This window comes from Electrona antarctica (genome assembly GCF_951216825.1).
Source record: "Electrona antarctica genome assembly, chromosome: 18".
NCBI classification, from domain to species: Eukaryota; Metazoa; Chordata; class Actinopteri; order Myctophiformes; family Myctophidae; genus Electrona; species Electrona antarctica.
In genome coordinates, this window is record NC_136799.1 from 3,394,292 (window position 1) to 3,420,827 (window position 26,536).

Consider the following 26,536-nt stretch of genomic DNA (forward strand, 5'->3'; position numbering starts at 1 on the left):
GAGAGAGAGAGAGACAAAACCAGTCTCCTCCTGGGACAGACTGCAGAGAGAGAGACAAAACCAGTCAAAACCAGTCTCCTCCTGGGACAGACTGCAGAGAGACAAAACCAATCAAAACCAGTCTCCTCCTGGGACAGACTGCAGAGAGAGAGACAAAACCAGTCAAAACCAGTCTCCTCCTGGGACAGACTGCAGAGAGAGAGACAAAACCAGTCAAAACCAGTCTCCTCCTGGGACAGACTGCAGAGAGAGAGACAAAACCAGTCAAAACCAGTCTCCTCCTGGGACAGACTGCAGAGAGAGAGACAAAACCAGTCAAAACCAGTCTCCTCCTGGGACAGACTGCAGAGAGACAAAACCAATCAAAACCAGTCTCCTCCTGGGACAGACTGCAGAGAGAGAGACAAAACCAGTCAAAACCAGTCTCCTCCTGGGACAGACTGCAGAGAGAGACAAAACCAGTCAAAACCAGTCTCCTCCTGGGACAGACTGCAGAGAGAGAGACAAAACCAGTCAAAACCAGTCTCCTCCTGGGACAGACTGCAGAGAGAGAGACAAAACCAGTCAAAACCAGTCTCCTCCTGGGACAGACTGCAGAGAGAGAGACAAAACCAGTCAAAACCGATCTCCTCCTGGGACAGACTGCAGAGAGAGAGACAAAACCAGTCAAAACCAGTCTCCTCCTGGGACAGACTGCAGAGAGAGAGACAAAACCAGTCAAAACCAGTCTCCTCCTGGGACAGACTGCAGAGAGAGAGACAAAACCAGTCAAAACCAGTCTCCTCCTGGGACAGACTGCAGAGAGAGAGACAAAACCAGTCAAAACCAGTCTCCTCCTGGGACAGACTGCAGAGAGAGAGACAAAACCAGTCAAAACCAGTCTCCTCCTGGGACAGACTGCAGAGAGAGAGACAAAACCAGTCAAAACCGATCTCCTCCTGGGACAGACTGCAGAGAGAGAGACAAAACCAGTCAAAACCAGTCTCCTCCTGGGACAGACTGCAGAGAGAGAGACAAAACCAGTCAAAACCAGTCTCCTCCTGGGACAGACTGCAGAGAGAGAGAGAGAGAGACAAAACCAGTCAAAACCAGTCTCCTCCTGGGACAGACTGCAGAGAGAGAGACAAACCAGTCTCCTCCAGACAGACTGCACACACAGAGACAAACCAGTCTCCTCCAGACAGACTGCACACACAGAGACAAACCAGTCTCCTCCAGACAGACTGCACACACAGAGACAAAACCAGTCTCCTCCTGACAGACTGCACACACAGAGACAAACCAGTCTCCTCCAGACAGACTGCACACACAGAGACAAACCAGTCTCCTCCAGACAGACTGCACACACAGAGACAAACCAGTCTCCTCCAGACAGACTGCACACACAGAGACAAAACCAGTCTCCTCCAGACAGACTGCACACACAGAGACAAAACCAGTCTCCTCCTGACAGACTGCACACACAGAGACAAAACCAGTCTCCTCCAGACAGACTGCACACACAGAGACAAAACCAGTCTCCTCCTGACAGACTGCAGAGAGAGAGAGACAAAACCAGTCTCCTCCTGACAGACTGCACACACAGAGACAAAACCAGTCTCCTCCAGACAGACTGCACACACAGAGACAAAACCAGTCTCCTCCTGACAGACTGCAGAGAGAGAGAGACAAAACCAGTCTCCTCCAGACAGACTGCACACACAGAGACAAAACCAGTCTCCTCCAGACAGACTGCACACACAGAGACAAAACCAGTCTCCTCCAGACAGACTGCACACACAGAGACAAAACCAGTCTCCTCCAGACAGACTGCACACACAGAGACAAAACCAGTCTCCTCCTGACAGACACAGAGACAAAACCAGTCTCCTCCAGACAGACTGCACACACAGAGACAAAACCAGTCTCCTCCTGACAGACACAGAGACAAAACCAGTCTCCTCCTGACAGACACACACAGACAAAACCAGTCTCCTCCTGACAGACACAGAGACAAAACCAGTCTCCTCCAGACAGACTGCACACACAGAGACAAAACCAGTCTCCTCCAGACAGACTGCACACACAGAGACAAAACCAGTCTCCTCCAGACAGACTGCACACACAGAGACAAAACCAGTCTCCTCCAGACAGACTGCACACACAGAGACAAAACCAGTCTCCTCCAGACAGACTGCACACACAGAGACAAAACCAGTCTCCTCCAGACAGACTGCACACACAGAGACAAAACCAGTCTCCTCCTGACAGACTGCACACACAGAGACAAAACCAGTCTCCTCCTGACAGACTGCACACACAGAGACAAAACCAGTCTCCTCCAGACAGACTGCACACACAGAGACAAAACCAGTCTCCTCCTGACAGACTGCACACACAGAGACAAAACCAGTCTCCTCCAGACAGACTGCACACACAGAGACAAAACCAGTCTCCTCCAGACAGACTGCACACACAGAGACAAAACCAGTCTCCTCCTGACAGACTGCACACACAGAGACAAAACCAGTCTCCTCCAGACAGACTGCACACACAGACAAAACCAGTCTCCTCCTGACAGACTGCACACACAGAGACAAAACCAGTCTCCTCCTGACAGACTGCACACACAGAGACAAAACCAGTCTCCTCCAGACAGACTGCACACACAGAGACAAAACCAGTCTCCTCCTGACAGACTGCACACACAGAGACAAAACCAGTCTCCTCCTGACAGACTGCACACACAGAGACAAAACCAGTCTCCTCCAGACAGACTGCACACACAGAGACAAAACCAGTCTCCTCCAGACAGACTGCACACACAGAGACAAAACCAGTCTCCTCCAGACAGACTGCACACACAGAGACAAAACCAGTCTCCTCCTGACAGACTGCACACACAGAGACAAAACCAGTCTCCTCCTGACAGACTGCACACACAGAGACAAAACCAGTCTCCTCCAGACAGACTGCACACACAGAGACAAAACCAGTCTCCTCCAGACAGACTGCACACACAGAGACAAAACCAGTCTCCTCCTGACAGACTGCACACACAGAGACAAAACCAGTCTCCTCCAGACAGACTGCACACACAGAGACAAAACCAGTCTCCTCCAGACAGACTGCACACACAGAGACAAAACCAGTCTCCTCCTGACAGACTGCACACAGAGACAAAACCAGTCTCCTCCTGACAGACTGCAGAGAGAGAGAGACAAAACCAGTCTCCTCCTGACAGACTGCAGAGAGAGAGAGACAAAACCAGTCTCCTCCAGACAGACTGCACACACAGAGACAAAACCAGTCTCCTCCAGACAGACTGCACACACAGAGACAAAACCAGTCTCCTCCTGACAGACTGCACACAGAGACAAAACCAGTCTCCTCCTGACAGACTGCAGAGAGAGAGAGACAAAACCAGTCTCCTCCTGACAGACTGCAGAGAGAGAGAGACAAAACCAGTCTCCTCCAGACAGACTGCACACACAGAGACAAAACCAGTCTCCTCCAGACAGACTGCACACACAGAGACAAAACCAGTCTCCTCCTGACAGACTGCACACACAGAGACAAAACCAGTCTCCTCCAGACAGACTGCACACACAGAGACAAAACCAGTCTCCTCCAGACAGACTGCACACACAGAGACAAAACCAGTCTCCTCCTGACAGACTGCACACAGAGACAAAACCAGTCTCCTCCTGACAGACTGCAGAGAGAGAGAGACAAAACCAGTCTCCTCCTGACAGACTGCAGAGAGAGAGAGACAAAACCAGTCTCCTCCAGACAGACTGCACACACAGAGACAAAACCAGTCTCCTCCAGACAGACTGCACACACAGAGACAAAACCAGTCTCCTCCTGACAGACTGCACACAGAGACAAAACCAGTCTCCTCCTGACAGACTGCAGAGAGAGAGAGACAAAACCAGTCTCCTCCTGACAGACTGCAGAGAGAGAGAGACAAAACCAGTCTCCTCCAGACAGACTGCACACACAGAGACAAAACCAGTCTCCTCCAGACAGACTGCACACACAGAGACAAAACCAGTCCAGAACTAGCCTCGCTCCCAGCCATCACAACTTAAGGCAGAGAGTGTATTGGCGGAAGTGTCGGGCCGGAACATCCGTCAGATGCATTTCCTCCGGATTCTATATATTTTCGACCAATCACAAATCTTGTTTCATTCACGGAGAATGTAAACTGATTTGTAAAGCGTCAACGTCATTATCTTGAGCTGTACTTTCGCCCAAAATCCTGCTACTTCCGCCCCCAGCGTGGTTAAAACCAGTCTCTGTATGTGTGTGTGTGTGTGTGCCTACCTTCAGTTTAGGCCTGAGACAGTGCAGGTGGTGTCCTGTGAGTGTGTGTGTGTGTGTGTGTGTGTGTGTGCGTGCCTACCTTCATTTTGGGCCTGAGACAGTGCAGGTGGTGTCCTGTGTGTGTGTGCCCCTACCTTCAGTTTGGGCCTGAGACAGTGCAGGTGGTGTCCTGTGTGTGTGTGTGTGTGTGTGTGTGTGTGTGTGCCCCTACCTTCAGTTTGGGCCTGAGACAGTGCAGGTGGTGTCCTCGGTCACAGCCGTCACACAGCAACATGTTCTCTGCGTCTCCTTTCCTTCGGCACAGTTTACAGCGAGTGTTGAGGAGAGACTTGGCCCAAATAACACTCCTGTCCAACGTGGACAGATGGACAAACACCTGGACACAATAACAATTTGTTAAAGTCGTCGTACATTTGCATATACCTGGATTTAATCCGCGTCATGTAGTCATCCCGACCATTAGGAGCAGTGGCTGAACGTATCCTGACTAATAAATGGTAAATGGTGCATTTATATAGCGCCTTTATCCAAGGCGCTTTACATAGATTGTGCATTACATTCACCCATTCACACACACATTCATACACCGATGGCGGCGGAAGCCATGCAAGGTACCAACCAGCACATCGGGAGCAATTTGGGGTTCAGTGTCTTGCCCAAGGACACTTCGACATGTAGACAGGAGGAGCCGGGATTCGAACCGCCGACCCATGGATCATTGGACAACCTGCTCTACCTCCTGAGCCACAGCCACCCAATGGGAGCAGAGAATTCAAGGCCTATTCATAGTCCAGTTTTCGGTGAAGAGGTAGGTGACCACCGTCCGAAACGGTGGTCAGTAAAAACAGAGAAATGTGTTGTGTGAGCGGTGACCACCGCGGAAGTGACGTCTGGTCTGGCACTGCACTGGCACAGGTGGTGCACTGGCCGTGATCACCGGAGCTTTGCGCTGCAACTCAAAGCGTGGGAGCTGACATTTTAGCACATTTTTCTGTTTAACACTTTGACTTCTATTCACGAGTTGCCCGAGTTATGTTTTCATTGTTTAATCCACGTTTTAATCAGTTTTAAGTCATACGGGTAATCCACCGGACAGAATGGGATATGAGACGCGTTTTGATGACGTCATCGCAAAAAGGTCCGTCGCTCCGGCATGCAAAGGGTTCTGGGAAATTGAGTCCCCGTTGTTTACAATGGAGAATCTGCTGGAGGAAGAAGCCGTGCGCTGCCCGGTCTGTTGTTGTGATCGCCGCTATGGAATACTTTTCTACACTACAACAAGCGATTACACCATTTTAAAGTGGATTTTCATGACAAGCAACTCAGCGGTCGGTGCAGTGGCTGTTCAAAGGTAACTTTAACCAACTCAGCGGGCGGTGCAGTGGCTGTTCAAAGGTAACTTTAACCAACTCAGCGGTCGGTGCACTGGCTGTTCAAAGGTAACTTTAACCAACTCAGCGGTCGGTGCACTGGCTGTTCAAAGGTAACTTTAACCAACTCAGCGGGCGGTGCAGTGGCTGTTCAAAGGTAACTTTAACCAACTCAGCGGGCGGTGCAGTGGCTGTTCAAAGGTAACTTTAACCAACTCAGCGGGCGGTGCAGTGGCTGTTCAAAGGTAACTTTAAAAATAGGCAGTCGGCGTCTAGCCTGAAAGACGGCCGTAAATGGTCGGCATTAAACCTGTTAAATCCTCAACATCCACGTGAGTATGATAGTTAGTCTTGTGAATGATTCCAACTGGTTCTAACCGGTATTGAACTGGTTCTAACCGGTACTGACCTGAGAAAGACTGGAGCAGAATTGCAGCGAGTCTCTCCAACGTTCCAAAATCGTCTTACACACCCGGCCACTGTCACTGCCATCTGACACACAGAAAGAGAGAGAGAGAGAGAGAGACACACAGGTCAGACTCATTACCATCCGACTAGAGCTCTTCATGGGTAAAAAAAATAAAAAAGGTCCCGAACCCGAAACGGATCTGTGATATTTGATCCGTTACCGACCCGTTCTGAAAACATTTTCAAATAAGTAAACCAAACCTGAACGGACCCGTGACAATTTGGCCTGATGCCGACCTGTTCCGAGGCACCGAGCCCGAGTGGACCCGCGGCAATTTGGCCTGATGCCGACCTGTTCAGAGGCACCGAGCCCGAGTGGACCCGCGGCAATTTGTTTCCGAGATCCGAATTATTTCCAATATTTTAAAGACCCGACGACGAGGAATCAATGATTGTACGGCGGTGTTTTCAGACAGTGGCAGCTGGGTTGCCTTGAGGTATGGTAGCCTACGCTACGCATTCATTGCGTAGCTCAACTTTATTTTGTTGCGCTGCAGTAATCTTATCCTAAACGAGCCTAAACATTGCACAAGTTAAACAGCACGGTCGTGCCTGCACACGTGGTCACTGTACACAGTAGGGCTGGGGTGTTATTTAGTCCGGTGGAACACCGTGTATGGAGATGTTAGAGCAGGTCTGCAAAATCCGGTAAAACACCGTATACGGAGATGTATAGAGCAGCTGTGTGTCTTTAGTGCAGTTCCAGTGTCATTCCTCCATGCGCGGCCTCCCCTCACAGCTCACACACACACACACACACACACACAGTGGCACCGTTACAGAGACAACAGACAAGACGACTCATATAGCTTTTCCACGTGTTTCTGTTGTTATCCAGTTTACCAAAATTAAATCCACAACAGCGCTAATGTGAAGACCCTTGCGCAGCGCGAGGCAATTAACCCCAGCTGCAAACGATCCGGACTTTGATTGTGTGATTATAATATATATAAATCCTTTTGGGCCAAATAACCATTCAACCATGCAAGATTGGCATGTCAATGCCGCAACACGTGTTCGGGTGTCAATCAAATCAACTGCGTCAGACATCTCCCGCAGCCCGCTGTTAAAAAAAGAAATAAAAAAGCGAACGGATTTCACATCATTTCAGATCAAGACAAGTTGTGTTGAGCGTCTTTTTCCTGCGATCCCATTGATGTCACAACAGACAACATTTATAGGTGGGTCTGGTTTGGAGTAGCCTAATTTAAAACATTGTCCGACTTTGTTTTGAGATAATATTAATACCTCGCGCTATTGTAACAGCCAGGTGCATCGTGCATTGCTCAGACCGTCAGAGAGAGAGAGAGAAAGATTAGGCTAAACGTGTAGCCTATGGATAAGGGCGCATCGTAGGTAACAGGTTTCAACTTTGTATTGATGTCTGTCAGCGAGAGACGAGAAGAGAAAGGGAGAGAGAGAGAGAGAGAGAGAGAGACATTAGGCTGTAGCCTATGGATAAGGGCGCATCGTAACGGTTTCAACTTTGTATTGATGTCTGTCAGCGAGAGAAGAGAAAGGGGGAGAGGGAGGGAGAGAGAGAGAGAGAGAGAGAGAGGGGGAGCTGTACAGACAGGACGGACAGAACTGTTTTTATCTTTTGACTGACTATAAGAAAAAGTCCTTCTGCACACCTACAATGGACAGGTGCGTCGGATAACTGGAACTGAGAAGTAGAGAAAAAAAGAATCCCGCACACTGTCTCACTTGGAATCGCAATGGCAACCATTCTCACTCCAATGAAATGCCCGCTCAGCAGCGCATCGCATGAAACAAACACCACCATTCAAAAACGTCCCCTCATCATGGAACCTAAAATCTTAAACATATTAAACAAATTCCAAGTTAACTGATAGATTTAATATATGATGAATTGAAAGGTTCAACTTCCATCCGCTCCACACCACGCAGCAACTGCGCGCCTCCCCAGTCCCCAAGCCATGAGTTAACATTATTGCTTGATTGATTGATTTAAGTTTGTATTAACAGTTTACAGTACATTTGCACAACTCAATACAAAAACTGTTAACTGTTACTCTGTGAGTGGACGACACCATAAAGCATTACACTTGTTTACAAGAGGGTCCACCTTGTTCAATTCATCATAACATTTTGTACACTATACACTTCTATAAAGCCAAAAACAGGAAATCATCATAAAGGAGGTAAAAAGGGGGAAAAACATATACAGTGAGGGGGAAAAGGGGTGGGTGGGGGTGGGTGGAGTCAAGGGATTTACATGTCTTAATGACAGTTGGTAGGGCGTTCCACATTTTTGTGGCATAGGAGTGAAATTAATTTAGGTGGACCCTCTTGTAAACAAGTGTAATGCTTTATTGGGTCGTCCACTCGCAGTTAACAGTCTTTGTATTGAGTTGTGCTTGAAATGTAGGCTACTGTAATTCTGCAAACTGTTAATAAATAGTTCAATCAATCAATCAATACTTGTTTGTGCCGAATCTGGGTTGCACATGGTTTGTTGAACTCCCTCTGGTGTTGCTGGCATATGATTAGACTGACTGAGCCTCACTGTTTATTATGATACACTTTATTTCATATCAACCATATGCACTTAGGCCTAGAACCTAGGGTTAGAACTAGGGTTAGGGTTAGGGTTAGAACCTAGGGCGCCAGAACAGCACGGACAAAAAAAAAAAAAAAATCTTGAAGAGGTAGGTGACCTTTTTTTTTTTTTACCGCGGTAACGAACCCGATACCGCGGTATGCGTTGTATACCGGCGGTATGGCGATATTGCGGTTATTGCACCCAGCCCTAGTACACAGTAGTACAGATCTTCTCCGATCCACACAGGTATTACACATGATGAGAAACGGAACCCAGTTCTGCTGGATATACGGCCATCAGATGGCAAGGTGACAGACAGACAGAGTGTAGCTTGCCTTCACTGGATTGGTCGTCATCTTTCTTCCTGTTCTTCTTGTTCTTCTGGTCCTTCTTTGACTCCTCATCGCCTGGAGAGAGAGAGAGAGAGAGAGAGAGAGAGACAGACACAGACAGACACAGTTTACATCGTCACATGAGTTTCTTTTTCACCATGTTTTCGCTTTTTCAGAGTATCTTCAAAGGGCATGGGATAGGAGGCGAAGGATGACGTATTATAGACTGTTTATTTATTTAAACGCTGGCAGTGGCTGCAGACTGGTTCTAGAGAAACTCTGGGCAGTAAAGACACCATAGCAGTCCTTCATGTGGACCTGTACTGTAGCTAGTTCTCCTGTACTGAACCATCCATGTGGACCTGTACTGTAGCTAGTCCTCCATGTGGACCTGTACTGTAGCTAGTTCTCCATGTGGACCTGTACTGTAGCTAGTTCTCCATGTGGACCTGTACTGTAGCTAGTCCTCCATGTGGACCTGTACTGTAGCTAGTCCTCCATGTAGACCTGTACTGTAGCTAGTTCTCCATGTGGACCTGTACTGTAGCTAGTCCTCCATGTGGACCTGTACTGTAGCTAGTCCTCCATGTGGACCTGTACTGTAGCTAGTCCTCCATGTGGACCTGTACTGTAGCTAGTCCTCCATGTGGACCTGTACTGTAGCTAGTCCTCCATGTGGACCTGTACTGTAGCTAGTTCTCCATGTAGACCTGTACTGTAGCTAGTCCTCCATGTAGACCTGTACTGTAGCTAGTTCTCCATGTAGACCTGTACTGTAGCTAGTTCTCCATGTGGACCTGTACTGTAGCTAGTCCTCCATGTAGACCTGTACTGTAGCTAGTTCTCCATGTAGACCTGTACTGTAGCTAGTTCTCCATGTAGACCTGTACTGTAGCTAGTTCTCCATGTGGACCTGTACTGTAGCTAGTCCTCCATGTGGACCTGTACTGTAGCTAGTCCTCCATGTGGACCTGTACTGTAGCTAGTCCTCCATGTGGACCTGTACTGTAGCTAGTTCTCCAGGTGTTGTAGTTGTTCCTTACCCAGAGGAGCTTGGAGGAACTTGCGTTCGATTCCCTGTTCTATCTGGGCCATGGCGTGCGCAAGGCAGCGCACGGAGCTGTTCACGGGCTGGGGCGTCCCCGGGCCTCCGCTGCCCGTACCGTTGGAGCCGCTCACAGTGGACCCGGCAACCTCCCCTCGCAGCTCCTGCAGTCTGAACAGCTGCACGGAACAGCCGCCACTCAACACACTTCTATGTGAGAGAGAGAGACAGAGACAGAGACAGAGACAGAGACAGAGACAGAGACAGAGACAGAGACAGAGACAGAGAGAGAGAGAGAGAGAGAGAGAGAGAGAGAGAGAGAGACAGAGACAGAGACAGAGACAGAGACAGAGAGAGAGAGAGAGAGAGAGACAGAGAGAGACAGAGAGAGAGAGAGAGAGACAGAGAGAGAGAGAGAGAGAGAGAGAGAGAGAGAGAGAGAGAGAGAGAGAACATTAGGTGCACTGCTTTCCCACATCACACTTTCAAATAGGGGAAAGTTAATCAAACTAATCATTATAAAACAAACAATTAGCAAATAGAGAAAGACAAGCAGATCTAAGAGCTTGTAGATCTGCATGCCGAGAGAGAGAGAGCGAGCGAGGATGCTCGATCATATTAGCAAACAAAACACATTAAATAAAAGCTCACTTCCCCCATTTAGGCAACCAGAACACAAATGCCACTCCCCGTGTTTTGTAACGTTTTTAACCTGCCTCGGGCAAACGTTACAGTCAACACCTCTCCCTCCAGCCGTACAACACTCCCTCCTACCTCAACGTTACAGTCAACCCCTCTCCCTCCAGCCGTACAACACTCCCTCCTACCTCAACGTTACAGTCAACCCCTCTCCCTCCAGCCGTACAACACTCCCTCCTACCTCAACGTTACAGTCAACCCCTCTCCCTCCAGCCGTACAACACTCCCTCCTACCTCAACGTTACAGTCAACCCCTCTCCCTCCAGCCGTACAACACTCCCTCCTACCTCAACGTTACAGTCAACCCCTCTCCCTCCAGCCGTACAACACTCCCTCCTACCTCAACGTTACAGTCAACCCCTCTCCCTCCAGCCGTACAACACTCCCTCCTACCTCAACGTTACAGTCAACCCCTCTCCCTCCAGCCGTACAACACTCCCTCCTACCTCAACGTTACAGTCAACCCCTCTCCCTCCAGCCGTACAACACTCCCTCCTACCTCAACGTTACAGTCAACCCCTCTCCCTCCAGCCGTACAACACTCCCTCCTACCTCAACGTTACAGTCAACCCCTCTCCCTCCAGCCGTACAACACTCCCTCCTACCTCAACGTTACAGTCAACCCCTCTCCCTCCAGCCGTACAACACTCCCTCCTACCTCAACGTTACAGTCAACCCCTCTCCCTCCAGCCGTACAACACTCCCTCCTACCTCAACGTTACAGTCAACCCCTCTCCCTCCAGCCGTACAACACTCCCTCCTACCTCAACGTTACAGTCAACCCCTCTCCCTCCAGCCGTACAACACTCCCTCCTACCTCAACGTTACAGTCAACCCCTCTCCCTCCAGCCGTACAACACTTCATCCTATCTCAAAGAACTATTCTCCCCACAAACCACTGTGTAATGCCATCCCTGACCACCGGAGAGCACTGCAGTCTGTTGATTCCTTGTCCTGTTGAAGAGAGGACCAAAGACCTATCTTTTTAACAAAGGCTTCTAGGCATTATGCTTAATGCCCGCCCAAAACAAAAATCACACCCGTGTGAACTGAGTGGTTGCACCACTCAAAAACCATATTGCATACATATTATTGTAGGGGGTTCTCAAAGTCAGGTAACAAGGATTCTCTTGATTCTACTTGAGTAGGCTCCGAATGGATCCTTAACAGGTCTGTCACTCCGAGTTATGGTGGTCCTTGAAATTAAAAGGTCTGAGAACCAGTGACAGTGTGATGGAACAGATTCCAAAGGATCCCAACCCCAATTATAAATCAAATGGATCATCCACCCACCTGTCCTTGGAGCTGATGTGTAGCTGTGAGGCGTCCATCTCCATGTCCTCTCCTCCGTTCATGTGTCCATTGTGTCTGCCGTCAGACACCAGCAGCTCATACTGGCCTTTCTCCAGAGCGGCTCTCCATGTGTCTCTCTGCATGATCTACGCACACAGAAGGTATAGAGATTAACCTCCATGTGTCTCTCTGCATGATCTACGCACACAGAAGGTATAGAGATTAACCTCCATGTGTCTCTCTGCATGATCTACGCACACAGAAGGTATAGAGATTAACCTCCATGTGTCTCTCTGCATGATCTACACACACAGAAGGTATAGAGATTAACCTCCATGTGTCTCTCTGCATGATCTACGCACACAGAAGGTATAGAGATTAACCTCCATGTGTCTCTCTGCATGATCTACGCACACAGAAGGTATAGAGATTAACCTCCATGTGTCTCTGCATGATCTACACACACAGCACACAGAACATATATAACCTCCATGTGTCTCTGCATGATCTACACACACAGCACACAGAACATATATAACCTCCATGTGTCTCTGCATGATCTACACACACAGCACACAGAACATATATAACCTCCATGTGTCTCTGCATGATCTACACACACAGCACACAGAACATATATAACCTCCATGTGTCTCTGCATGATCTACACACACAGAACACAGAACATATATAACCTCCATGTGTCTCTGCATGATCTACACACACAGAACACAGAACATATATAACCTCCATGTGTCTCTGCATGATCTACACACACAGAACACAGAACATATATAACCTCCATGTGTCTCTGCATGATCTACACACACAGAACATATATAACCTCCATGTGTCTCTGCATGATCTACACACACAGAACATATATAACCTCCATGTGTCTCTGCATGATCTACACACACACAGCACACAGAACATATATAACCTCCATGTGTCTCTGCATGATCTACACACACACAGAACACAGAACATATATAACCTCCATGTGTCTCTGCATGATCTACACACACACAGAACACAGAACATATATAACCTCCATGTGTCTCTGCATGATCTACACACACAGAACAGAGTAGAAGAACACTATTCAGATTACACTTGAGGAGCTGTGAGTGGCAGGATATGACCATTTCAGACAAGACAGCCACGTGACTGTGTGTGTGTGTGTGTGTGTGTGTGTGTGTGTGTGTGTGTGTGTGTGCGTGTGCGTGTGCGTGCACACACCTTCAGCATCCCCAGACTTCCTTGGTAGATTCTGTCCTCGATGTCCAACAGCATATCTCTGAGTCGGTTCTCCATGTACGTCTCAGCTGGAGCAGAGGATTCTGGGACAGAGCGCCACGACGCCTCCGGCTTGTCTACGAGGAATTGTTTGATCAAATTGATTGACATTTCTATTGTAGAATCACTAGAATGGCTACAGTGTGTTGAAAATAGTCGCTCTACAACGCGTTGCAGCCTCTTTTCAAAGGTTTTTGAAAGTAGTTAGTTAATTTCTTGGTGTTCTGGATAAAATCAGCATCCCGACCTGAAAATGCATTTCCGTTTACTAAAGAGCGGGTCTTATAGCCACTTAACACTAAATAAAGAGCTATTTGACACTCATTTGTATAGCAATGATTACTGTGGGCTTATAGAGCTATTTAACACACATTTTAACAACAACAAAAATGTTAAAATCACTTACACAACCTTTACGTCTATAAATATATATAACCAATGAAAAGTATCAACAAGAGTCTCTGACTAAACAATAACTACATTAGATCTATTCTTTTTTTTTTTTTTCCTGAAAAGTAACAGTTTTGGACACAGGTTTTCACCCGACAGCGACAATAAGTCTTACCCATTTAGACCTGAGGACGATTCTACAAATGCCTTCGAAATCCTTACAGTTTTCTGATAAACCCATGTTTCTATATCAGTGGTTCTCAAACATTTTCATGTCAAGGACCCCCAAGATTATATGTAATTTGGCTGCCAGCCCTCATCTGAAAATATGTTGTTCCAGGGACCTTCCAGAAGCAAATATTTGAGTTAAAAACTTTCGCTCTGAAAGAATATATATTCAAAGGTTTGCGCCACATTTTCACTATTTTTCAAAAATAGCAGATCTACAAGCTCATAGCGCGGCACCGAGTGCCGCGCTATGAGCTTGTAGATCTGCTATTTTTCAATAGCTAAAGTATAATGCTTAAAACACCAAATGGGGTTCCCGCCCAGAATGCGTTAATGTATTACCTGTATAGTTGTATTTGTTGTATTACCTGTATAGTTGTATTTGTTGTATATATCCTCAGTGCTGGTGAGGATGTGTGTGATTCTGTCTTTCTCCAGCAACAGCGCCTCCTTCAGGCCGCTCTCTCGGTGACCTCGAGGGTTCAACGCCTCCATCAGTTGCTCCACCTCCTCCACCGAGCTGTAGAAAGCCCATTGGTTGGGACGGATGACTGGCGGGCCGCTGGCAACCACGGGGGCGGCGGGGCTGAACGCAACCGGAAAGGAGGTTAGCGTTTCAGAGCTCATCGTTACAATCATCAATGCTGTAAAGCAGTGGTTCTCAACGTTTTTGGCCGGGGACCCCCGAAAATGCTTTGGCAACGTCTCGGGACCCCCGCCCCGCCCCCTCCCGACCCCCAATATAAATTGACTGCTACAATAACCTTAAACCATTTTGGGCGGGAACCCCTTTTGGTGTTTTAAGCATTATGTTATAATTTAGCTATTGAAAAATAGCAGATCTACAAGCTCGTAGCGCGCCACCGAGTGGCGCGCTACGAGCGGCACGCTACGAGCTTGTAGGTCTGCTATTTTAGAAAAATCGTGAAAATAAAATTTAAAAAAAAATCTTTTCTTTTTTTTTTTTTTTTAAATAATTTGGGGACCCCCTAAAATAATTTGGCGACCCCCCGAGGGGTCGCGACCCACGGGTTGAGAACCCCTGCTGTAAAGCAGTGGTTGTCAAACAGTGGTCCTTGAGGGGGTTCCAGGTGGTCCCCATGCAGCTACATGATGGAGAGTTGGTAACCAAATGGACCTTTATAGCTCTTTAACTCTTGAGAGCGTAAATTATGGGCTTAGGAATGCAACAAAAACAAAAAGAATCTGCACCAATTCATGGCGTGTGTTAATCGATAGAAAATACGTCATTTTTACCAGCTGCTTGCTAAAGCGGCTGGTTAGTGTTTCCCTGGGAAACTTGCGACACCGCTAGTATTTCTGCTCTGGTAGACTGACACCGCTAGTGCCTTTCTGCTGAGTGTTGCCAAGTCTGCATATTTCCAGCCTAACGTGGATTCATTCACAGTTGCTTGCCTGGTTTGATTTTTGGAGGCTGCTTAGCTTATTTCTGTCACGACAGTTGCCACCACTGGCAACAACCCATAACATCCTATCGTCTGCACGGCATGGCTAGTCGAGCAGTTCTGATTGGCTGCCTTGTCTCCAGCCATGTTGCCTCAGAATTCTTTAGGGTCACTAATTTGAGCATAATAGCGGAGCGCAGCTAAAGAGTGGCATAACGTCAGCAGCAGACCCACAGATAATAAAAATGCAGCTGGTAATTAATTGATTTAATCAATTTGGGCTTGTTTTTAGGGTGAACCACTCCTCTTAAGGCGTGACAAAACGCCACGATGGGAGAGGCCGACGCGAGGATGAATGTTTTGGGGGACATTTGTCTTCAGTCTAAGGTTCTAGTTAACTCCAGTGATAACGCTGCTACCTGCTGTGAGTGTCCATGGGCGTGTCCTGCTGCGCCCCGTCCTGTGTCTGTCCGTCCCGCGAGGGCGGGACAGGGCGGGGCTCCAGCATGTCCTCAGTCTGTCCGTCCCGCGTGGGCGGGGCAGGGCGGGGCTCCAGCATGTCCTCAGTCTGTCCGTCCCGCGTGGGCGGGGCAGGGCGGGGCTCCAGCATGTCCTCAGTCTGTCCGTCGTGCGACGGCGGGGCAGGGCGGGGCTCCAGCATGTCCTCAGTCTGTCCGTCGTGCGACGGCGGGGCAGGGCGGGGCTCCAGCATGTCCTCAGTCTGTCCGTCGTGCGACGGCGGGGCAGGGCGGGGCTCCAGCACGTCCTCAGTCTGTCCGCCCCGCGTGGGCGGGACAGGGCGGGGCTCCAGCATGTCCTCAGTCTGTCCGTCGTGCGACGGCGGGGCAGGGCGGGGCTCCAGCATGTCCTCAGTCTGTCCGCCCCGCGACAGCGGGGCAGGGCGGGGCTCCAGCATGTCCTCCGTCAGGCCGAAGGCGTCGTCCTCCACGAACAGAGCCGAGGTGGACGGGAAGATCCAGTAGCGGCGGTACAGTCTGTCTCTGCCCAGAGGGAAGATGGCCGTACGACACGACGCCGTCAGGATGCGATCCTGCAGCTCCTGGACCTGACAAAGCACACACACGCATGGATGAACACTTCCTCTCCCATTCACGAGTTAATTGATGTAGAACAGCTTCCATCCCGTTCACGAGTTAGGTTTTCATTGTTTAATTCGCTTTTTTTTATACGTTTTAAGACTTGCATGGTTTCCATCGGACAGAGTGGGATAGGTGACGCGTTCGGATGACGTCACCGGAAATGTTTCAGTCGCACTGGCATGCAAAGGCTTCTGGGAAATTGAGGCCCAATGCATTCCAATGGCAATGGTGGCACGCTATGGGTGGCTCTGTCCTACGCTCTGTTATTGACCGGCAGTTGGGACTATTTTTCGACACAACGACAAAGGATCACACCATTTTATGGCGGATTTTCATGAAACGGAACGGTTCTTCAAAGGTTAGCGAAAATCTGAGGGAGGGCGAGCTCCAAAAGTGGTCTTTGGCATGCCACTCTACACAAAGCGGTATATACCACTTTTAAAAGCGGCATACCGCTTTGAAAAGCGTCATAAAGTGTTATGCCGCTTTTCAAAGCGGGGGAAGAAAAATAAAAGCTTACAGTAACGTGCTACGTTGTGGCGTGTTTGTTTCCACAACTAATGAGGAGACTCCATCTTACCTTCTCCAGTTCCTCCTCCTGCTCCTCAGCTGTGAGGCTGACGGGAGCAGCCTTCTGTTTCTCCTTCTGGTGGAAGCCCACTGCAGGAGAGAGGAGGAGGTGCTGGTTAGTGTGTGTGTGTGTGTGTGTGTGTGTGTGTGTGTGTGTGAATGAGTGAGAGATCTCCTGGGTGAAAACTGCAGGATAGAGAAGGAGGTGCTGGTTACTAAGGGCCCATTTACACTGGCAGCCAAATCCAGCCTGAATCAGATCTGAGCCACATCCAGATTGGAATCTGATTTGTCTAAATGAGTCATGTGACCATTTAAACCAATCGGATTTCAATCTTGATGTGGCACAGATCTGATTCAGGCTAGATTTCTCTGCCAGTGTAAATGGGGCCTAAGAGAGAGAGAGAGAGAGAGAGAGAGAGAGAGACAGACACACAGACAGACAGACAGACAGACAGACAGACACACAGACACACAGACACACACACAGATTAAGGATATAGGAACCTGTCTTCTTGGTAGAGGTGTCGTCCTCCTCGTCTTCAGTATTCTGTCCCGTCAGACTCTCTCGGTGCACAGTGCTACAAAATACACAGTCAAATACTTAATATACGCGCAATACAACACAATAGTAAATACACAAGTAATATACATGGTCACCGCAATAGATCTATGTCAGTGTGCACGGTACCCGTTTCTGTCTTGTCTCAGTTTGTCTTCCAGCTCTCTCATTCTGAGCTCTTGTTCCTTCAGCTTCTCCTCTTTACGAACACGGACTCTGGAAGAAAGAAAACAACGACAACACTGAATTATGATGAAAGAATAAATCCCTCAATCAGAGTCATCTCCTTATGTCTCTTTACTGTGTTAACACACTGCAATGAGCTCGTAGATCTGCAATTTTCGTATGTCACAAAACTTTTGTATTTTTGTTTTAATCCCACGATTTTGTAACCCATTTTTTCAGCCAGTGTCAATTATCTAATGTAATCCCGGGCGCTACTCTTCCTCTGCCAACCTGGGGAGGGCAGCGGACTGACCTTATGCTTCCTTCTATGCATGAGGAGTCCAAGCTGCTTCTTTTCACCTGACAGGGGGGAGTTTCCCCGGCCGGACGTAGCGCGTGGAAGGAACACGTTATTCCGACCAGTTCCTTTCCTCTCCATCAGGCGCCCCGGCTGGCCAGGAGGAGGTAGTTTAGAGACCAGGATTTATTTTATTTGTTTTTTTCGGGCCTTTGTCGGGCTTCGGGCTTAACATTATGGTAATTTTTAGGGTCGTACCTGTATGCAGCCTCCTCTCGGTCTCTGCGGTGCTGTTCCGTGCGCCTCTCTCTCAGCTCCTGTTTGCCAATCTTCTGTTCGTCCGCGTTGTCTTCGATGAAGTCCCTGGTTGAGACCAGCGACAGCAGCTTCCCACACAACACCTGAAGGATGGCCAGCTTCTCTCCTAGTGAATACGCACGCGCACACACACACACACACACACACACACACACACACACACACACACACACACACACACACACACACACACACACACACACACACACACACACACACACACACACACACACACACACACACACACACACACACACACACACACACACACACACACACACGATTCGATTTAAACCGATGCATCAAGATTCCAATAGATGATTTATTCCCCCCCCTCACTGTGTGACTAATAAACAAAGTGCTTTCTAATGATCCATACATGAACAGATTAGTTACTTCCATTTTTATTACACTAAAAACAAACAAAAACGTTAAGCAGTAAACAGTAATGAATTCTGTACCAACATATAAACAAATATATATAAATAAGAACAATATTTTTGAATATTTGTGAATCGTCATGTCCACATCGTGATCCCCTAATATTTACAGTAGATACTATACCTGGTGTCAGGTTAAAGATTACAGTAGATTTACTATAGGTGTGGGCGATATGGAACAATATAATATCACAAGTTGTTTTTTATCATATTTAAGTTACTTAACGGTACAACCACCTACAAGTTAACAAAAACTAAAAGATAATTAGTAACTGACCATTTTAGACGGTCAAAATAGTTATTTTCGGGGAACAAAACCACCGTAAATGAACGTATAGAACTGCAAATCATAGAACAGGTGCATTCACTGCATCATGATTTAGAGGATATCTCTGAAAAGATCATGACGGGGAGACATCGTATTGTCTCGATGGATTCTATCATATCGGCCACCCCCGATTTATATATACTAGACCTGTGCCCGTCGGCCTACTTGGGAACCTAGTATGCAATACCCGTTGTCGCCTGTATCTCGTCTGTCTGCAACTCTGTATGTGTCTGAAGAGTGCAAACTAACTGTGAAAAATGGACTGCTTAAGTAATGAAATGTTGGGGGGTTGCCATGGTGGCAATCGATTGGCTGAGGCAGAGGCTAGGAATTGTACAGGTGAGGGAACTTAGGTCCACTGGCAGAGCCTGACCAGAGCCTGTTGTGGTGGTTCTGGACAACCGTGTATCTTACCGACTCGACACCGGGCACTGCACTCCCTGTGGTGGTGTGGAACGTACGTGTGTGTGTGTGTGTGTGTGTGTGTGTGTGTGTGTGTGTGTGTGTGTGTGTGTGTCAAATTAGAAGTCGGTGGGGCCAACGGTTCTCGGGTTACAGACGCGCACGCGCACACGCGCACACACACACAAGCACACACACACAGAGACGTGATGCGTTTATTGTAAAATACCTGGTGTGAGGTCGTACACCGGGGTGCGGGCCAGGCGTTTCAGGATGCCGGGATTGGCCAATCGCAGTTCGACACACGGGTCATCGGTGGACATGAAGCCGCCCTGCTTCTGGTAGCGGAACTTGGCGTTGCCGTGGTTACAGTCGGCCCCCGACGACAGGATGTGGAGACGGAGGATCTCCGACAGGGTGCAGCTGTCCAGGTCCAGCTTCTTGATGTGGCAACCTGAGACACACACACACACACACACACACACACACACACACACACACACACACACACACACACACACACACACACACACACACACACACACACACACACACACACACACACACACACACACACACACACACACACACACACACACACACACACACACACACACACACACACACACACACACACACACACACACACACACACAGTTTGACATATTTAAACTGGAGAATGTTTAACCCATTAAAAAAATCTGTGTCACTTTATATTTTGTTTTTGCGTGGTTATTGAATATTAAAAAATAGCAGATTTGAAAAGTGTTGAATAACTTTGAATTACGAAATGATTAGAAAAAGAGAACTACTTAGATGGCATTTGGAGACTCGGCCTCAGGTCTTAATGGGCTAAATGTATAAATCATTATGAATTATGACCCGATAGTAGATACCCTGCTGTAGAGTGTGTGTGAGAGCGTGTGTGTGTGCGTTACCCTGGTGTAGCTGAGACCAGGCAGCGGTCAGCGAGGCGACAGCGCTGATGGCAGAGTGATCGCGGTCGGTCTCATCTTCACGAGCCTCTGACAGCTCTGGATGCAGGAGAGGAAAATAAAGAACATGAATAAACGCAACCTACTGGGGGGGGGGGGGGGGGGGGGGGACCAGATCAGTGGCCTTGTGGTTAGAGTGTCTGCCCTGATACTGGGAGGTCGGGGTTCGATCCCCGGCCGGGTCATACCAAAGACTCTGAAAATGGGACCCAGTGCCTCCCTGCTTGACACTCAGCATCAAGGGTTGGATTGGGGGTAAGTCCCTGCGACATACTAGCGTCATGTCCAGGGGGTGTACTTGTACATCAAGCTGCCTCACGCTACAGAAATAGGAGATAGGCTCCTGCCCCTATGGGCCTCATGGCTCGGCAAGACTACTTACTGGGGGGTGGGGGAATAGGGGTCCCTGGCTAAGCAATTTGGGGGTCATTCACAACAAGACATGACAGGCCCAGCCGCAGCGCCCATCCCTACGGACGGCGATACGACAAACAACTCTACGCAGCCAGCCGAGGAAACACTATCGGTAGTTAATCTATCTGGTGTTAGCCTAAGCAGTGATCAATTGAGTGTGCTAGCGAAAGGTATGTCTTTTTCCCCCACGTATAATACAACTTTGTTTGATACCAGGATAGATCTATTCCGTTTTTATCTGAACTTACATCTAAAGACATGGCATCACCATCAATCTGAACATACCCACCGTTTCCCGAACCCGACCCCTGTTACAAGTCCGGTTTCGAGTTCTGATTCTGGCACAACCCAGACAGACACTGAATTGCCACCTGTCCCCTTGTCTATATTTAAACCTAAATCCCGGTTCACTCCCTTGGTTTCTAATCCCTCTCTCATTGCATTCACCAGGAAAGTTGATCATGACATTGACAATCTGTTTGGTGACACATATGACTCGGGTATTAAACCCAAAAACAATTTGACACACAAGGAGCGCTTAGCTCTTAATGAACTATCTAAGAATGAGTATATCATTGTTCGACCTGCGGACAAGGGTGGCGCTGTTGTTGTTCTGTCCAAAGAGCAATATATTATTGAGGCGAAACGACAGTTGAATTCTAAACATTATATTAAACTTCCTAACAACCCCCTAGGCAACATGATGTCAGAATTCCGGGCTCTCTTAACTAATGCCAGGGAGTCCAATTGGATCTCTGAACAAGAATGTAAATACCACTCGGTTGAGTGTCCTATGACCGCTTCTTTTTATTTACTTCCTAAAATTCACAAACAACCGTTTGATAATCCTCCTGGCCGCCCGATTATATCAGGCAACGGTACTTTGAGTGAACCTGCTTCTAAATTTATTGACTTTTATATTAAGCCTTTTAATAAGAAGCTTCCTTCATTTATTGAGGACACAACCGATGTGTTGAATAAAATTGCTAGCCTGGGTAATTGTAAGTCACAACTTCTAGTCACCATGGATGTGGAGTCACTGTACACTAACATCGATCACAAGGAAGGTTTACATGCTTTGAAACATTTTCTCTCCGACAGAGAGACTTCACCTCCTACTGAGTTTATCCTTATGTTAACTGAATGGATTATTCATAATAATGTTTTCTTGTTTACTGATGAAGTGTACAAACAAATTATCGGTGTACCGATGGGTTCCTGCTTCTCTCCTAACTATGCTTGTCTTTACCTGGGCCATTGGGAGGAGATGTTTGTGCTAAATCCTATAAATCCTTGGTTTCAATATATTACTTGGTACGGTCGTTACATTGATGATTTGCTGCTGGTGTTTAGTGGGTCTGAGACACAACTCCTACAATTCCATACTTATTTAAATTATTTGAATGAAAACATCAGACTCACTATTGAATACTCGCAGCAGACCATTAATTTCCTTGATTTGACCATTTACAAAGATGACTTTGGGAACCTTCACACAACGATTTATAGGAAGGAGATTTCAAGGAACACACTGTTAAGAGCGGATTCATTCCACCCGCCACACCTAATTAAAAATATCCCTTTTGGCCAATTTCAAAGATTGCGCCGTATTTGTGACAGCGATTTTGATACTAAGGCAGCAGATATGGGCAACCGCTTTAGGGAGAGGGGCTATAAACCCACCAATATTTCGTGTGCACGTAATAAGGCACTTGAAATAAACCGTCCTGAGCTTCTGGTAAAAAGGAAGCGCACTAACCATAGTCAACCCCGCCCCTTTTTTGTCTCCCAATACAGCACTGCGGCCTCACGTATACAAAATATCATCAGATCTAACTGGTCTATTATAGAAAGTGACCCATCCCTCCGCAGTGTGTTTCCTGAACCTCCCATCTTTTCTTTTAGGAGAGCTCCCACAATAAGGGACAAATTGGTTCACAGTTACCTTCCTCCTGACAATAAGACATCTTGGCTTCACAAACCCATAGGGACCTATAAATGTATGAATTGTCCTCATTGTTCTAATGTACTTCAGGCAAAAACCTTTTCAGACCTCAAAACACAGAAGATATATAAAATCAATGATTTCATTAATTGTAGTACCACACATGTGGTCTATCGTCTCACATGTCCTTGTCCTGATGTATTTTATATAGGCAGAACCAAGCGCCGCCTAAGAGACCGCCTGGCTGAGCATAAATATGCCATTCGTATTAATAATGCTAATTACCCTATAGCCAGACATTTTAGTCACTGTCATGACAATAATGACACTTTGTTGAGAATCACTGGTATTGAATACATAAAACCTCTCACCAGGGGGGGTGATCGCATCAGGAGACTGAACCAGAGAGAAACTTTCTGGATTCACACCCTGGATGCAATTACCCCGTCTGGCCTGAATGAGGACATAGACTTCATGTGTTTCTTATAGGTTAATTTGGGCTCTATATTGACCTGTGCTTAATTTACTATTGTCTGTGTCCTCCGGTATACTTTTTATATCCTATAGATTATTTTTGCATCTATATCTGTTTTTAATGGTGTAGCCTTCTAATGTATGTATATAGCTTTAAGTGTACTTTTTCATGTGTTGGGTCCTTTTTTTCCACTTGTTTCTTTTTCCTTTTTTTCTACTTAATGATTGCCTGATTGTTCCTATTGTAATAACGATGTAATGAGTTGAACCACGTGATCATTTTCTAAGTGGTTAATTGTAATTACTGGACTGGTCCCCACCTGGTTCCAGCCCTATTTAATGAGTTTGTTGCTCTGTGTGTTGTTAGCCCTGATGAAGACCGTATAGGTCGAAACATGTCGGTTCAATAAAATATTTCCTCCTTTTGACACCAAGTGTGCCCGGATCTCCTCTTTTCTCTATATCGTGTTGTTATCCCGATTGATCCCAGGAGCACCTTTTTACCATTTTTTTATACCTACACACCTCCTGAGCACCTGGTTGCCTCCTTGCCTAAGACATGACAATGTTTGGTTCCACCTGTGGCCTCCTAAACTGCGTTCATAGTACTCTGACCTTCAGCCACATGCGTTCATAGTACTCTGACCTTCAGCCACATGCGTTCATAGTACTCTGACCTTCAGCCACATGCGTTCATAGTACGCTGACCTTCAGCCACTGAGTTCATAGTACTCTAACCTTCAGCCACATGCGTTCATAGTACTCTAACCTTCAGCCACATGCGTTCATAGTACTCTAACCTTCAGCCACATGTGTTCATAGTACTCTGACCTTCAGCCACATGTGTTCATAGTACTCTAACCTTCAGCCACATGCGTTCATAGTACTCTGACCTTCAGCCACATGAGTTCATAGTACTCTAACCTTCAGCCACATGCGTTCATAGTACTCTCCGACCTTCAGCCACATGCGTTCATAGTACTCTGACCTTCAGCCACATGAGTTCATAGCACTCTAACCTTCAGCCACATGCGTTCATAGTACTCTCTGACCTTCAGCCACATGCGTTCATAGTACTCTGACCTTCAGCCACATGAGTTCATAGCACTCTAACCTTCAGCCACATGCGTTCATAGTACTCTCTGACCTTCAGCCACATGCGTTCATAGTACTCTGACCTTCAGCCACATGAGTTCATAGTACTCTAACCTTCAGCCACATGCGTTCATAGTACTCTCTGACCTTCAGCCAGGGCCTCCTCCTGTTCCTCCGTCTGAGCCTGGAAGATGGCCGACAGGAAGAAGAACAGCAGCTCACACAGAGGGCCTTCCGGATGGGAACCGACCAACGCCTCCTCCACGACCTCTGGAAAACACAACAGAACACATGAATAAACCTCCTCCACAACCTCTGGAAAACCCAACAGAACACATGAATAAACCTCCTCCACAACCTCTGGAAAACACAACAGAACACATGAATAAACCTCCTCCACAACCTCTGGAAAACACAACAGAACACATGAATAAACCTCCTCCACGACCTCTAGAAAACACAACAGAACACATGAATAAACCTCCTCCACGACCTCTGGAAAACACAACAGAACACATGAATAAACCTCCTCCACAACCTCTGGAAAACACAACAGAACACATGAATAAACCTCCTCCTCGACCTCTGGAAGACACAACAGAACACATGAATAAACCTCCTCCACAACCTCTGGAAGACACAACAGAACACATGAATAAACCTCCTCCACAACCTCTGGAAAACACAACAGAACACATGAATAAACCTCCTCCACGACCTCTGGAAAACACAACAGAACACATGAATAAACCTCCTCCACAACCTCTGGAAAACACAACAGAACACATGAATAAACCTCCTCCACAACCTCTGGAAAACACAACAGAACACGTGAATAACCCTCCTCCACAACCTCTGGAAAACACAACAGAACACATGAATAAACCTCCTCCACAACCTCTGGAAAACACAACAGAACACATGAATAAACCTCCTCCACAACCTCTGGAAAACACAACAGAACACATGAATAAACCTCCTCCACAACCTCTGGAAGACACAACAGAACACATGAATAAACCTCCTCCACAACCTCTGGAAAACACAACAGAACACATGAATAAACCTCCTCCACAACCTCTGGAAAACACAACAGAACACATGAATAAACCTCCTCCACAACCTCTGGAAAACACAACAGAACACATGAATAAACCTCCTCCACAACCTCTGGAAAACACAACAGAACACATGAATAAACCTCCTCCTCGACCTCTGGAAGACACAACAGAACACATGAATAAACCTCCTCCACAACCTCTGGAAGACACAACAGAACACATGAATAAACCTCCTCCACAACCTCTGGAAAACACAACAGAACACATGAATAAACCTCCTCCACGACCACTGGAAAACACAACAGAACACATGAATAAACCTCCTCCACAACCTCTGGAAAACACAACAGAACACATGAATAAACCTCCTCCACAACCTCTGGAAAACACAACAGAACACGTGAATAACCCTCCTCCACAACCTCTGGAAAACACAACAGAACACATGAATAAACCTCCTCCACAACCTCTGGAAAACACAACAGAACACATGAATAAACCTCCTCCACAACCTCTGGAAAACACAACAGAACACATGAATAAACCTCCTCCACAACCTCTGGAAGACACAACAGAACACATGAATAAACCTCCTCCACAACCTCTGGAAAACACAACAGAACACATGAATAAACCTCCTCCACAACCTCTGGAAAACACAACAGAACACATGAATAAACCTCCTCCACAACCTCTGGAAGACACAACAGAACACATGAAGGAAGGGGAAACAGAACCTGGGGAACTTCCATTAACCCTATATACTTTGTTGACCAGTGTCCCAGACTCCCAACTAGGCCCCCTTCCATTTCCCCCTCTTTACGACAAATCAATCTGCGAGCTCACAACACGTCTTAGGGTTGGGATCCGGTATGAACCGGAAATCGGTTCCGTCACATTTGGAACCGTTTTTAATAACACCATCAGAGCTGGTATGTGGACTTCACGTCTGCTATACAATTACA

The 26,536-nt window shown here is 47.3% G+C and overlaps 1 protein-coding gene across 3 annotated transcripts in view; it reads right to left on the reverse strand.

The window, feature by feature from the left end:
* The window catches only part of baz1a (bromodomain adjacent to zinc finger domain, 1A), a 56,693-nt gene that overhangs the window by 14,859 nt on the left and 15,298 nt on the right, over positions 1-26,536 (reverse strand). For 2 of the 3 annotated variants that reach the window (XM_079528892.1, XM_079528893.1), the window contains exons 11-25: positions 24,658-24,780; positions 20,526-20,621; positions 19,817-20,041; positions 18,358-18,523; positions 17,766-17,852; positions 17,582-17,655; positions 17,085-17,164; positions 15,824-16,470; positions 14,367-14,584; positions 13,324-13,457; positions 12,082-12,227; positions 10,088-10,299; positions 9,048-9,119; positions 6,088-6,170; positions 4,520-4,684 (exon numbers count right to left, since the gene is read on the reverse strand). In XM_079528892.1, the coding sequence (XP_079385018.1) occupies positions 4,520-4,684; positions 6,088-6,170; positions 9,048-9,119; positions 10,088-10,299; positions 12,082-12,227; positions 13,324-13,457; positions 14,367-14,584; positions 15,824-16,470; positions 17,085-17,164; positions 17,582-17,655; positions 17,766-17,852; positions 18,358-18,523; positions 19,817-20,041; positions 20,526-20,621; positions 24,658-24,780 (2,528 nt within the window). The remainder of the gene's footprint in view (positions 1-4,519; positions 4,685-6,087; positions 6,171-9,047; positions 9,120-10,087; positions 10,300-12,081; positions 12,228-13,323; positions 13,458-14,366; positions 14,585-15,823; positions 16,471-17,084; positions 17,165-17,581; positions 17,656-17,765; positions 17,853-18,357; positions 18,524-19,816; positions 20,042-20,525; positions 20,622-24,657; positions 24,781-26,536) is intronic. The other variant, XM_079528894.1, reaches the window with a different exon arrangement.